At 49.4% G+C, this 15,508-nt stretch overlaps 1 protein-coding gene across 1 annotated transcript; it reads right to left on the bottom strand.

Moving 5' to 3' along the window:
• Window positions 1-9,073: 9,073 nt before the first annotated feature.
• Window positions 9,074-10,799, bottom strand: LOC125076748 (translation initiation factor IF-2-like; the record flags this gene model as incomplete). Its single annotated transcript, XM_047688507.1, has 1 exon — window positions 9,074-10,799. A coding segment is annotated over exon 1 (1,726 nt), but the record flags the coding sequence as incomplete, so codon positions are not given.
• Between the last annotated feature and the right edge of the window lie 4,709 nt (window positions 10,800-15,508).

Below are 15,508 nucleotides of genomic sequence, written 5' to 3'. Positions count from 1 at the left end.
ACCTAACCTAACCTAACCTAACCTAACCTAACCTAACCTAACCTAACCTAACCTAACCTAACCTAACCTAACCTAACCTAACCTAACCTAACCTAACCTAACCTAACCTAACCTAACCTAACCTAACCTAACCTAACCTAACCTAACCTAACCTAACCTAACCTAACCTAACCTAACCTAACCTAACCTAACCTAACCTAACCTAACCTAACCTAACCTAACCTAACCTAACCTAACCTAACCTAACCTAACCTAACCTAACCTAACCTAACCTAACCTAACCTAACCTAACCTAACCTAACTAACCTAACCTAACCTAACCTAACCTAACCTAACCTAACCTAACCTAACCTAACCTAACCTAACCTAACCTAACCTAACCTAACCTAACCTAACCTAACCTAACCTAACCTAACCTAACCTAACCTAACCTAACCTAACCTAACCTAACCTAACCTAACCTAACCTAACCTAACCTAACCTAACCTAACCTAACCTAACCTAACCTAACCTAACCTAACCTAACCTAACCTAACCTAACCTAACCTAACCTAACCTAACCTAACCTAACCTAACCTAACCTAACCTAACCTAACCTAACCTAACCTAACCTAACCTAACCTAACCTAACCTAACCTAACCTAACCTAACCTAACCTAACCTAACCTAACCTAACCTAACCTAACCTAACCTAACCTAACCTAACCTAACCTAACCTAACCTAACCTAACCTAACCTAACTAACCTAACCTAACCTAACCTAACCTAACCTAACCTAACCTAACCTAACCTAACCTAACCTAACCTAACCTAACCTAACCTAACCTAACCTAACCTAACCTAACCTAACCTAACCTAACCTACCTAACCTAACCTAACCTAACCTAACCTAACCTAACCTAACCTAACCTAACCTAACCTAACCTAACCTAACCTACCTAACCTAACCTAACCTAACCTAACCTAACCTAACCTAACCTAACCTAACCTAACCTAACCTAACCTAACCTAACCTAACCTAACCTAACCTAACCTAACCTAACCTAACCTAACCTAACCTAACCTAACCTAACCTAACCTAACCTAACCTAACCTAACCTAACCTAACCTAACCTAACCTAACCTAACCTAACCTAACCTAACCTAACCTAACCTAACCTAACCTAACCTAACCTAACCTAACCTAACCTAACCTAACCTAACCTAACCTAACCTAACCTAACCTAACCTAACCTAACCTAACCTAACCTAACCTAACCTAACCTAACCTAACCTAACCTAACCTAACCTAACCTAACCTAACCTACCTAACCTAACCTAACCTAACCTAACCTAACCTAACCTAACCTAACCTAACCTAACCTAACCTAACCTAACCTAACCTAACCTAACCTTTTTTTTTTTTGTTTAACGAGGAGGAAATGCATTTACGCATGCCGCCCGGTCGGGGGACCGGGACGGGTATGTGGGACTCAACCGGGAACTAATGCCCCGTGCCAGGGCACGCTAGTGCTAATGCCCTGTCCTACCCACTAAAACCATCCTCGGGTTTCCACCATGCCGCCGAGTGGTGAGGCCACGGGATCGCCAAGGGCATGCAACCGCGACCCCACCAGCGGCAGCCGCCGTAAGGCGGCTGAATATACATGGAAAGCGCGCCTAGTGCGCGCCTTCCTCCTCATCCTCCACGCGGGAATGTGGCGAACTCCCCCGAGTCCGCCACTGGAGGCTGGGCGTCAACGAAGCTGACGCCCTGCGGCGGATAAGATGGTAGGCTCCGCCGCAAACCGCCGGTGTAAAACACCTGGGAGGCTCGAGTAGCGAGCCCTCCCACTCCCTCCTAGCCAACGAGGCCACTCACATGGTCCGCCCTGACGCCGATCAGGGACGTACCAGGAGCAGCCCCGCGGCATCCCTCCCGCCAGTCTTAGCCGTGGCCGACGAGCAAGCTCAAGCCGGCCCCGTTGCCCAGGGTACACCACGAGGAGGTGACTGACATGTACCCCTAACCTAACCTAACCTAACCTACCTAACCTAACCTAACCTAACCTAACCTAACCTAACCTAACCTAACCTAACCTACCTAACCTAACCTAACCTAACCTAACCTAACCTAACCTAACCTAACCTAACCTAACCTAACCTAACCTAACCTAACCTAACCTAACCTAACCTAACCTAACCTAACCTAACCTAACCTAACCTAACCTAACCTAACCTAACCTAACCTAACCTAACCTAACCTAACCTAACCTAACCTAACCTAACCTAACCTAACCTAACCTAACCTAACCTAACCTAACCTAACCTAACCTAACATAACCTAACCTAACCTAACCTAACCTAACCTAACCTAACCTAACCTAACCTAACCTAACCTAACCTAACCTAACCTAACCTAACCTAACCTAACCTAACCTAACCTAACCTAACCTAACCTAACCTAACCTAACCTAACCTAACCTAACCTAACCTAACCTAACCTAACCTAACCTAACCTAACCTAACCTAACCTAACCGAACCTAACCTAACCTAACCTAACCTAACCTAACCTAACCTAACCTAACCTAACCTAACCTAACCTAACCTAACCTAACCTAACCTAACCTAACCTAACCTAACCTAACCTAACCTAACCTAACCTAACCTAACCTAACCTAACCTAACCTAACCTAACCTAACCTAACCTAACCTAACCTAACCTAACGTAACCTAACCTAACCTAACCTAACCTAACCTAACCTAACCTAACCTAACCTAACCTAACCTAACCTAACCTAACCTAACCTAACCTAACCTAACCTAACCTAACCTAACCTAACCTAACCTAACCTAACCTAACCTAACCTAACCTAACCTAACCTAACCTAACCTAACCTAACCTAACCTAACCTAACCTAACCTAACCTAACCTAACCTAACCTAACCTAACCTAACCTAACCTAACCTAACCTAACCTAACCTAACCTAACCTAACCTAACCTAACCTAACCTAACCTAACCTAACCTAACCTAACCTAACCTAACCTAACCTAACCTAACCTAACCTAACCTAACCTAACCTAACCTAACCTAACCTAACCTAACCTAACCTAACCTAACCTCACCTAACCTAACCTAACCTAACCTAACCTAACCTAACCTAACCTAACCTAACCTAACCTAACCTAACCTAACCTAACCTAACCTAACCTAACCTAACCTAACCTAACCTAACCTAACCTAACCTAACCTAACCTAACCTAACCTAACCTAACCTAACCTAACCTAACCTAACCTAACCTAACCTAACCTAACCTAACCTACCTAACCTAACCTAACCTAACCTAACCTAACCTAACCTAACCTAACCTAACCTAACCTAACCTAACCTAACCTAACCTAACCTAACCTAACCTAACCTAACCTAACCTAACCTTTTGTTTAACGAGGAGGAAATGCATTTACGCATGCCGCCCGGTCGGGGGACCGGGACGGGTATGTGGGACTCAACCGGGAACTAATGCCCCGTGCCAGGGCACGCTAGTAAATGCTAATGCCCTGTCCTACCCACTAAAACCATCCTCGGGTTTCCACCATGCCGCCGAGTGGTGAGGTCACGGGATCGCCAAGGGCATGCAACCGCGACCCCACCAGCGGCAGCCGCCGTAAGGCGGCTGAATATACATGGAAAGCGCGCCTATTGCGCGCCTTCCTCCTCATCCTCCACGCGGGAATGTGGCGAACTCCCCCGAGTCCGCCACTGGAGGCTGGGCGTCAACGAAGCTGACGCCCTGCGGCGGATAAGATGGTAGGCTCCGCCGCAAACCGCCGGTGTAAAACACCTGGGAGGCTCGAGTAGCGAGCCCTCCCACTCCCTCCTAGCCAACGAGGCCACTCACATGGTCCGCCCTGACGCCGATCAGGGACGTACCAGGAGCAGCCCCGCGGCATCCCTCCCGCCAGTCTTAGCCGTGGCCGACGAGCAAGCTCAAGCCGGCCCCGTTGCCCAGGGTACACCACGAGGAGGTGACTGACATGTACCCCAACCTAACCTAACCTAACCTAACCTAACCTAACCTAACCTAACCTAACCTAACCTAACCTAACCTAACCTAACCTAACCTAACCTAACCTAACCTAACCTAACCTAACCTAACCTAACCTAACCTAACCTAACCTAACCTAACCTAACCTAACCTAACCTAACCTAACCTAACCTAACCTAACCTAACCTAACCTAACCTAACCTAACCTAACCTAACCTAACCTAACCTAACCTAACCTAACCTAACCTAACCTAACCTAACCTAACCTAACCTAACCTAACCTAACCTAACCTAACCTAACCTAACCTAACCTAACCTAACCTAACCTAACCTAACCTAACCTAACCTAACCTAACCTAACCTAACCTAACCTAACCTAACCTAACCTAACCTAACCTAACCTAACCTAACCTAACCTAACCTAACCTAACCTAACCTAACCTAACCTAACCTAACCTAACCTAACCTAACCTAACCTAACCTAACCTAACCTAACCTAACCTAACCTAACCTAACCTAACCTAACCTAACCTAACCTAACCTAACCTAACCTAACCTAACCTAACCTAACCTAACCTAACCTAACCTAACCTAACCTAACCTAACCTAACCTAACCTAACCTAACCTAACCTAACCTAACCTAACCTAACCTAACCTAACCTAACCTAACCTAACCTAACCTAACCTAACCTAACCTAACCTAACCTAACCTAACCTAACCTAACCTAACCTAACCTAACTAACCTAACCTAACCTAACCTAACCTAACCTAACCTAACCTAACCTAACCTAACCTAACCTAACCTAACCTAACCTAACCTAACCTAACCTAACCTAACCTAACCTAACCTAACCTAACCTAACCTAACCTAACCTAACCTAACCTAACCTAACCTAACCTAACCTAACCTAACCTAACCTAACCTAACCTAACCTAACCTAACCTAACCTAACCTAACCTAACCTAACCTAACCTAACCTAACCTAACCTAACCTAACCTAACCTAACCTAACCTAACCTAACCTAACCTAACCTAACCTAACCTAACCTAACCTAACCTAACCTAACCTAACCTAACCTAACCTAACCTAACCTAACCTAACCTAACCTAACCTAACCTAACCTAACCTAACCTAACCTAACCTAACCTAACCTAACCTAACCTAACCTAACCTAACCTAACCTAACCTAACCTAACCTAACCTAACCTAACCTAACCTAACCTAACCTAACCTAACCTAACCTAACCTAACCTAACCTAACCTAACCTAACCTAACCTAACCTAACCTAACCTAACCTAACCTAACCTAACCTAACCTAACCTAACCTAACCTAACCTAACCTAACCTAACCTAACCTAACCTAACCTAACCTAACCTAACCTAACCTAACCTAACCTAACCTAACCTAACCTAACCTAACCTAACCTAACCTAACCTAACCTAACCTAACCTAACCTAACCTAACCTAACCTAACCTAACCTTTTTTTTTTTTTTTTTTTTTTTTTTTTTTTTTTTTTTTTTTTTTTTTTTTCTCGCTGGAAAAACGCGTTACGCGCTTCCCCCACGTGATGGAAGGTGGGGGGGTGTGTGGGACTCCCCGGAGCCCTGGACGCCGAGTGCGCCCAGGTACGCCGGGTTTACCCACTAAAAAACCAGCGGTACCCTCTCCGTCTTTCGGCGGGCGCCACGGGATCGCTTGCGCATGCTACCGTGACGCCCTGACGGTCGGCCCGCCTATGCGGGCCTCCAACACCTAGAGGGGGTTCTCGGGGTACTGAGACCCCCCCCTAGTCCCTGCGACGCCTACTGAGGCGGGGGGAGAAGGTGCGCGTAGCGCTTCTTCCTCCTCCCCGGTCGTCTTCGGCGGAGCGGGTCTGCAGCGGCATCCTCTTCCCGCTCCCGCTCCGCGGCTTCCTTCTGCGACATCACGCTTTCGCAGAAGGAGCGCATCTCCGACCAACACGTCTCACTACCGAGCATTTCGTTGACGATGCTCGGCAGCGAGAGGTCTCCGCCCATAGTCGCCGCAAGGGTGTGCCTCTGGGGCCCCCACGCAGCACACTCACTCAGGGTGTGGTGCGCCGTGTCGACTGGCGCACCACACTCGTGGCAGGAGGGTGACACCTCCCGCCGCGCTATCCCGTGCAGGTACTTACCGAAGCATCCGTGCCCGGTAAGTACCTGCGTCATCCTGAAGGTGAGTGTGCCCTTCTTTCTCTCGACCCAGCGACTCAAGTGGGGCCGGATCGCCTCCACTGTCGCCAGGCCCGCCGTGGGTGACCCCAGATCCTCCTGCCATCGGGCGATCAGGGCTCGCTGGGCTAGAGCCCTGATCCGCCCGACCTCCGCCGACCCTGGACGGTCGCCGCGGTTCCTCGCCTCGACCCGGAACCGGTACACTTCCGCGAGCACCTCCGCCTGGAGCTCCCAGGGCGGATCGCCCGCGAGAAGTGTCGCCGCAGCCCACGACACCGTACGGTACCCTCTGATGCCTCTCACCGCTATGACCCTCTGCGGCTTACGCAGCAGGGCCCGGTTGTCAGCGGTGAGGGCGTCGACCCAGATCGGGGCACCGTACAGCGCCATCGACCTCACTACACCGGAATATAGACGCCGGCATAGCGATCCCGGCCCCCCCACATTCGGAAGGAGGCGGCCGAGAGCGGCGGCGGCGTTGATGAGCCTCGGGCCGAGATGGACAAAATGCTGCCCGAAGCTCCATCGACCGTCCAGGATGAGGCCCAGATACTTCATCTGGGCCTGCACCTTGATCACCGTCCCCCGGACGGTGATACTCGCCCCTCGTGGGGGTCCTTGCCGTGGACCGTGGAACAGGAGGGCCTCCGTTTTGGATATGGAGACCCTCAAGCCCAGCATTCCCATACGGTCCACGGTGAGAGCCGTTCCGACCTCGGCGAGGCGTGCCGCCTCCCGAAAGTCCCGCCCAGTCGCCGTGACGAGGGTGTCGTCAGCGTAGCACAACACCCCCATCCCGGGAAGGACGGGAGCTCGCAGGAGCCAGTCGAAACCGACGTTCCACAGGATTGGGCCGAGAACCGACCCCTGTGGAACGCCGCAGCCTACCCGACGCCGGACCAGCCTCCCATCGACCCCCGCCCAGAGGACCTCCCTGTCCTGGAGGTACGCCTCCAGCAGCCTCCTGAGATAGGTCGGCACCCCATGGTATCGGAGTGCCTCCCGTATCGTCTCGAAAGGGAGACTGTTGAAGGCGTTCGCCACGTCGAGCGACACCGCCAGGACGACTTGCCCCCGGGCCACCGCTTCCGTCGTCCGAGTCTTCAGGGCGTCCAGGGCGTCGACCGTCGACCGGCCCGCCCTGAACCCGTACTGAGCCTCTGAGAGACCCGGACCGACCTCCTCGAGGTGCTGAACGAGACGGGCTGCGAGGACCTTCTCGAAGAGTTTGCCCGTCTCGTTCAGCAGCACTATTGGCCTGTATGCCGAAGGGGAATCCATCGGCCGACCTTCCTTCGGCAACAGGACCAACTTTCCTTCCTTCCAAGGCTTCGGAAACTGCCCGCTGCACAGGCACTCGTCGAACAGCTCCCGAAGCCTTGCACCCAGGAATTCCAGGGCGTCGCACAGAACACGCCCTGGAACCCCGTCCGGACCCGGCGCCGTGTTCTTGGCCCTCAAGCGGCCGAGGGCCATCTCCATCTCCCGCTCCGTGATCAGTGGTGGAGCCACTGCGTCTTCGATCACGGAGCGGGGGGCCATCTGCGGAGGGACATGCTCGCCTGGATGGGGAAAGAGTTCCCCGACCAGGCGCAGGAGGAGTTCCGGCGGCAGCGTCTCAGTGACGGGGGCGCCTTGGGTGCGGAACTTTCCGCGTACGCCGCGGTACGGGCGCCCCCACGGGTCTCGATTGAGACCCGCCAGAAGCTCCTCCCTGGCCTTCTCCTTGGCCTTGCTTATCGCCAGCTGCAGATCTTTTTTCAACTGGCGATAAGCGTCCAGCATCTGTCCCTCCAGGTCCGTGTCAAGGCCGTTGCGCCTTCGACAGCGGACGTAGGCCCTCCGCGCCCGGCAGCACGTCGCCCGAAGGTCGGCGATTTCGGGCGACCACCAATAGACGTGCCGGCGCGGAACCCTGCGCCGGGTCCGAGGCATGGCCGCATCGCAGACCTCCTTGAGCGAACTGCGCATGCGGCCCGCCAGCTCCTCTGCGCTGGCGCCCTCCGTCCTCCCCGCGGAACCCCACCGCTGCACGATGGCGGCCTCCTTGACCAGCTCTCGATCGACCTGGCCGAGAGACCACCTCGGCAGCGTAGTCGGCACCCTCTGGGGTTCCACCGGCCTGCGAGAGGTGGAGATCTCGAATCGGATGTACCGGTGATCCGAAAGAGTCTCCACCTCCTCCTCCACTCTCCAGTCGACCACTCTGCGTGCAACGACAGGGGTGGCGAACGAAACGTCCACCACGGAACCCCCCTGATGTCGCACGCAGGTGTGAACCTGCCCCCTGTTGAGAAGGGACAGGTCGGAGAGCAGGGCCCACACCTGGACGGCCCTCCCTCGCGGGTTCGTGGCGGGGTTGCCCCAGGCACGCGACTTTGCGTTTAAGTCGCCGAGAACTAGTATCGGTTTCGGCGACTGCCTGGCCACCGCAGCTCTGACTAAGCCGAGATAAGTCTCGAACTCAGCCAGGCTGCGGTTAGGGGAGAAGTACGTACCGACGACGACGTACTCCCCCCACCCCACCACTACGTAGCCCGAGCCCCTCTCGATGAGTGAGAGGGGGGGGCCCGTTCCGCTCCTCGTGAGAACCGCCACGGTGTCGTCCGAGTCCCCCAGCCAGTGAGGTAGGGGAGGGACGAAGTAGGGCTCGCAGGCCACCGCCAGGTCTACCTGCCACTCCGCCATGGACTGCAGCAGAAGGTCCTGCGCTCCGGCGGAGTGGTTCACGTTCGATTGTAGGAAGCTCAGGTGTGCTGGCATACTTGATTCTTCTGAGCTTCCTCCGTAGCCTGGCGGCTTTCCTCGCGCGGGGCGGTCCTGGTTCCTTGGACCGTTTTACCCTTCGTGATGGGGGGGTTGCAATCCCTGGCCCCCATCAGGTGCCCTGAAGGCTTGCCAGCCTCCGCGCAGACCGCGCAGCGCATCTTGGCCGTGCATTCCGCTGACTTGTGGCCGTCCGAGCCACAGCGGTAGCACAGGCCTCCCCTCTCCGCCTTCGACGGGCAGAGCGCCCGTGTATGGCCAAGGCCCATACACTTGTAGCAGCGCATAGGGCGCTGCTCCACGACGGCCACCTTGGCCGAGCTCCACCCGACGAGGAGGCGACCGGCAGCGGCCAGCTTCTTCGCTGCCGTGAGGGGGCAGGTGACGCGGACCATCCCCATATAGCCGGGTCCGCGCTGCATCACTCCGCACTTCACCGCCTCGGAGGAGCAGTCACCGGCGTGCGCGATCGCCGCGGCCAGTTTCTCCAAGGTGACGGAGTCGTCGAGCCCCGTCACCTTCAGGTCGGCCTTCTTGACCGGGCGCACTACGTCAGCGACCCCGTCGAGAACTGTGCGGAGCTTCGCCGCCAACCTATCGGCCTGCTCCGCTTGGGCTTTCGGCAGCTCGAGAGCCCTGGCTCCGGTCGCCGTGCGTCGCACCTTCAGCCCACCGCTGATTCCTAGGTCCTGGAGCTTGACACTTTGCTCCGCTCTCTCCAGGACCTGCGCGTAGGTGACGCCCTTTCCTACTGCTTCCGGCTGCAACGTGAGAACGATTGCAGCCGAGCGAGGGGTGGCCAGCTTCGATTTGGCTGGCTGGGGCGTCTTCGGCGGCGCCTTTGCGGCCGTAGCGTCGGCGGAAGGGGTGGTCTTGCTCCCCTTCCTGCCCTTCTTCACCACCGTGGACCAGGACGTTTCCTTGTTCGATGGTGTCTGGGACGTCGCCGGTGCAACCGGGGCGCTTACCGTCGCACATGGAGGGCCTGCGGTCGGCGATTGTGCCACTGGTGGGGCCGTTTTCCTGGCCTTTTTCGGTATCGCCGGCTGACGGGCCGCCGGCGCGTGAGACAGCGTCACCTCTTGCGGTTTATCTGCCGCGGAGGGAGGTCGCTGCATCCTCGCAGGGAGGCGCTCCTCCAGGCCCGCCAATTGGTCCTTCATCGCCGCGCCGATCGACCTGACGATGAAGTCCTTGAGCTCCTCTATCGAAGGAGCGCCTCGCGGGGTGTTGGCCGCCTCGGTCGCCGCTGCCACCGTGGTACGCATCTCCGCGTACTCACGGCGGTGGGCCTTTAGCTCCGCCTTGAGGTTTTCAACCTCCCTGTGCAGGCGGTTGTTATCCGCCCGGAGCCTCCTGCTCTCCTCGGCCTCCGTCCGAGAGGCGAGGGCCTCGACCACACCCTCCAGAGAGGTCGCTGCGTCCTTTAGCTTTTTAATAAACCCTCCTTTCAAGTTGGAGGATTTAAGAGCGACCTCTCGTATCTGGGCCGCATTTCGGCCAGCCTCCGCGCGGAGCTCCTCGGCGCTTAAGTCGGCTGGGTCTGCGATGTTTATTGTGGGGGTCGGCTCGTGGACCACCGGCGCCGCAGCCGGCGCCTTTTTAAAGGCTCGGCTGCGCAGGGTACGTTCGAAGGCGAGCTCCCTGTCTTCCTCCTCTTTCTTTTTTAGTACAGCCCTAGCTTGGCTGAGCCCATTCTTTGAGTTGCCGCGGCGGTCGGCAGTGAGTCTCGCCGAGTCGGAGTCCGAGTCGGAATCGTCATGGTCGACGAACCGGACCGAGGCGTCCGACGCTGTCTCCATATCGGAGTCCATATAACTGCTTGAGGCTGCAGATTAAAGCGGCGTCCCGCAGGAAGTACTTGGGCCAGGGTGGCTCTAAGGCATCATTATTGATCCTCAGAGCCCGGGCTATCGGATAAGCCGATAAAAAATTTTTTGTTGATTTTTACCCTCCCTGTTCTATATATATATTACAGGGCGGGTGGGAGGGCACAATTTTTCGGTTTTCGACCGATAACTCTCGAACGGATAGGCCGATCCGGGAGATTGAAATGTCAACGGATGCAGAGCAGAGGGCCCCACAATCGCGCCGAACACGGAAAAAAGATCGAAACAATAATAAAAAAGATATAAACGAAAAACTTAAAAATAGCTTAAAAACAGACAAAAACGGGAGATATAAGTAAGTTAAAAGTGGAATTATAATTTTAATAGTGAGAACTGAGTGAGGTATTTTTTTCAGATTTTTACGACAAGAAATGGAGAAAAAATTTTGAAAAATGTACTTCGAATATTTAGAGTTTCGGATCGCTTAAGAAGACTTTCAAGAGCGATCCGATTCTTATAGCGAATAATCGATACAGATTCTGTTTGTAAAAATTAATAGCTCCGGAACGGAGACGCCGATCCGGGAGTGAGATGTCTCGATGGATGCAGGGCAGAGGGCCCTACAAAAGCGCCAAAGAGCAAAACAAGATAAGATTACAAATGAACGAATTAAAAATAAAAAACAGAAAAATATAATGAAAAAAAGTGAGAAATTTTTCGGTTTTCGACCGATAACTCTCGAACGGATAGGCCGATCCGGGAGATTGAGATGTCAACGGATGCAGAGCAGAGGGCCCCACAATCGCGCCGAACACGGAAAAAAGATCGAAACAATAATAAAAAAGATATAAACGAAAAACTTAAAAATAGCTTAAAAACAGACAAAAACGGGAGATATAAGTAAGTTAAAAGTGGAATTATAATTTTAAAAGTGAGAACTGAGTGAGGTATTTTTTTCAGATTTTTACGACAAGAAATGGAGAAAAAATTTTGAAAAATGTACTTCGAATATTTAGAGTTTCGGATCGCTTAAGAAGACTTTCAAGAGCGATCCGATTCTTATAGCGAATAATCGATACAGATTCTGTTTGTAAAAATTAATAGCTCCGGAACGGAGACGCCGATCCGGGAGTGAGATGTCTCGATGGATGCAGGGCAGAGGGCCCTACAAATGCGCCAAAGAGCAAAACAAGATAAGATTACAAATGAACGAATTAAAAATAAAAAACAGAAAAATATAATGAAAAAAAGTGAGAAATTTTTCGGTTTTCGACCGATAACTCTCGAACGGATAGGCCGATCCGGGAGATTGAAATGTCAACGGATGCAGAGCAGAGGGCCCCACAATCGCGCCGAACACGGAAAAAAGATCGAAACAATAATAAAAAAGATATAAACGAAAAACTTAAAAATAGCTTAAAAACAGACAAAAACGGGAGATATAAGTAAGTTAAAAGTGGAATTATAATTTTAATAGTGAGAACTGAGTGAGGTATTTTTTTCAGATTTTTACGACAAGAAATGGAGAAAAAATTTTGAAAAATGTACTTCGAATATTTAGAGTTTCGGATCGCTTAAGAAGACTTTCAAGAGCGATCCGATTCTTATAGCGAATAATCGATACAGATTCTGTTTGTAAAAATTAATAGCTCCGGAACGGAGACGCCGATCCGGGAGTGAGATGTCTCGATGGATGCAGGGCAGAGGGCCCTACAAATGCGCCAAAGAGCAAAACAAGATAAGATTACAAATGAACGAATTAAAAATAAAAAACAGAAAAATATAATGAAAAAAAGTGAGAAATTTTTCGGTTTTCGACCGATAACTCTCGAACGGATAGGCCGATCCGGGAGATTGAAATGTCAACGGATGCAGAGCAGAGGGCCCCACAATCGCGCCGAACACGGAAAAAAGATCGAAACAATAATAAAAAAGATATAAACGAAAAACTTAAAAATAGCTTAAAAACAGACAAAAACGGGAGATATAAGTAAGTTAAAAGTGGAATTATAATTTTAATAGTGAGAACTGAGTGAGGTATTTTTTTCAGATTTTTACGACAAGAAATGGAGAAAAAATTTTGAAAAATGTACTTCGAATATTTAGAGTTTCGGATCGCTTAAGAAGACTTTCAAGAGCGATCCGATTCTTATAGCGAATAATCGATACAGATTCTGTTTGTAAAAATTAATAGCTCCGGAACGGAGACGCCGATCCGGGAGTGAGATGTCTCGATGGATGCAGGGCAGAGGGCCCTACAAATGCGCCAAAGAGCAAAACAAGATAAGATTACAAATGAACGAATTAAAAATAAAAAACAGAAAAATATAATGAAAAAAAGTGAGAAATTTTTCGGTTTTCGACCGATAACTCTCGAACGGATAGGCCGATCCGGGAGATTGAAATGTCAACGGATGCAGAGCAGAGGGCCCCACAATCGCGCCGAACACGGAAAAAAGATCGAAACAATAATAAAAAAGATATAAACGAAAAACTTAAAAATAGCTTAAAAACAGACAAAAACGGGAGATATAAGTAAGTTAAAAGTGGAATTATAATTTTAATAGTGAGAACTGAGTGAGGTATTTTTTTCAGATTTTTACGACAAGAAATGGAGAAAAAATTTTGAAAAATGTACTTCGAATATTTAGAGTTTCGGATCGCTTAAGAAGACTTTCAAGAGCGATCCGATTCTTATAGCGAATAATCGATACAGATTCTGTTTGTAAAAATTAATAGCTCCGGAACGGAGACGCCGATCCGGGAGTGAGATGTCTCGATGGATGCAGGGCAGAGGGCCCTACAAATGCGCCAAAGAGCAAAACAAGATAAGATTACAAATGAACGAATTAAAAATAAAAAACAGAAAAATATAATGAAAAAAAGTGAGAAATTTTTCGGTTTTCGACCGATAACTCTCGAACGGATAGGCCGATCCGGGAGATTGAAATGTCAACGGATGCAGAGCAGAGGGCCCCACAATCGCGCCGAACACGGAAAAAAGATCGAAACAATAATAAAAAAGATATAAACGAAAAACTTAAAAATAGCTTAAAAACAGACAAAAACGGGAGATATAAGTAAGTTAAAAGTGGAATTATAATTTTAATAGTGAGAACTGAGTGAGGTATTTTTTTCAGATTTTTACGACAAGAAATGGAGAAAAAATTTTGAAAAATGTACTTCGAATATTTAGAGTTTCGGATCGCTTAAGAAGACTTTCAAGAGCGATCCGATTCTTATAGCGAATAATCGATACAGATTCTGTTTATAAAAATTAATAGCTCCGGAACGGAGACGCCGATCCGGGAGTGAGATGTCTCGATGGATGCAGGGCAGAGGGCCCTACAAATGCGCCAAAGAGCAAAACAAGATAAGATTAAAAATGAACGAATTAAAATAAAAAACAGAAAAATATAATGAAAAAAAGTGAGAAATTTTCGGTTTTCGACCGATAACTCTCGAACGGATAGGCCGATCCGGGAGATTGAAATGTCAACGGATGCAGAGCAGAGGGCCCCACAATCGCGCCGAACACGGAAAAAGATCGAAACAATAATAAAAAAGATATAAACGAAAACTTAAAAATAGCTTAAAAACAGACAAAAACGGGAGATATAAGTAAGTTAAAAGTGGAATTATAATTTTAATAGTGAGAACTGAGTGAGGTATTTTTTTCAGATTTTTACGACAAGAAATGGAGAAAAAATTTTGAAAAATGTACTTCGAATATTTAGAGTTTCGGATCGCTTAAGAAGACTTTCAAGAGCGATCCGATTCTTATAGCGAATAATCGATACAGATTCTGTTTGTAAAAATTAATAGCTCCGGAACGGAGACGCCGATCCGGGAGTGAGATGTCTCGATGGATGCAGGGCAGAGGGCCCTACAAATGCGCCAAAGAGCAAAACAAGATAAGATTACAAATGAACGAATTAAAAATAAAAAACAGAAAAATATAATGAAAAAAAGTGAGAAATTTTTCGGTTTTCGACCGATAACTCTCGAACGGATAGGCCGATCCGGGAGATTGAAATGTCAACGGATGCAGAGCAGAGGGCCCCACAATCGCGCCGAACACGGAAAAAAGATCGAAACAATAATAAAAAAGATATAAACGAAAAACTTAAAATAGCTTAAAAACAGACAAAAACGGGAGATATAAGTAAGTTAAAAGTGGAATTATAATTTTAATAGTGAGAACTGAGTGAGGTATTTTTTTCAGATTTTTACGACAAGAAATGGAGAAAAAATTTTGAAAAATGTACTTCGAATATTTAGAGTTTCGGATCGCTTAAGAAGACTTTCAAGAGCGATCCGATTCTTATAGCGAATAATCGATACAGATTCTGTTTGTAAAAATTAATAGCTCCGGAACGGAGACGCCGATCCGGGAGTGAGATGTCTCGATGGATGCAGGGCAGAGGGCCCTACAAATGCGCCAAAGAGCAAAACAAGATAAGATTACAAATGAACGAATTAAAAATAAAAAACAGAAAAATATAATGAAAAAAGTGAGAAATTTTTCGGTTTTCGACCGATAACTCTCGAACGGATAGGCCGATCCGGGAGATTGAAATGTCAACGGATGCAGAGCAGAGGGCCCCACAATCGCGCCGAACACGGAAAAAAGATCGAAACAATAATAAAAAAGATATAAACGAAAAACTTAAAAATAGCTT

Source organism: Vanessa atalanta, unplaced genomic scaffold, assembly GCF_905147765.1.
Source record: "Vanessa atalanta unplaced genomic scaffold, ilVanAtal1.2, whole genome shotgun sequence".
Lineage (NCBI taxonomy): Eukaryota > Metazoa > Arthropoda > Insecta > Lepidoptera > Nymphalidae > Vanessa > Vanessa atalanta.
Note: the sequence above shows the minus strand (reverse complement) of the source record. Positions and strands in the feature narration are given on the sequence as shown.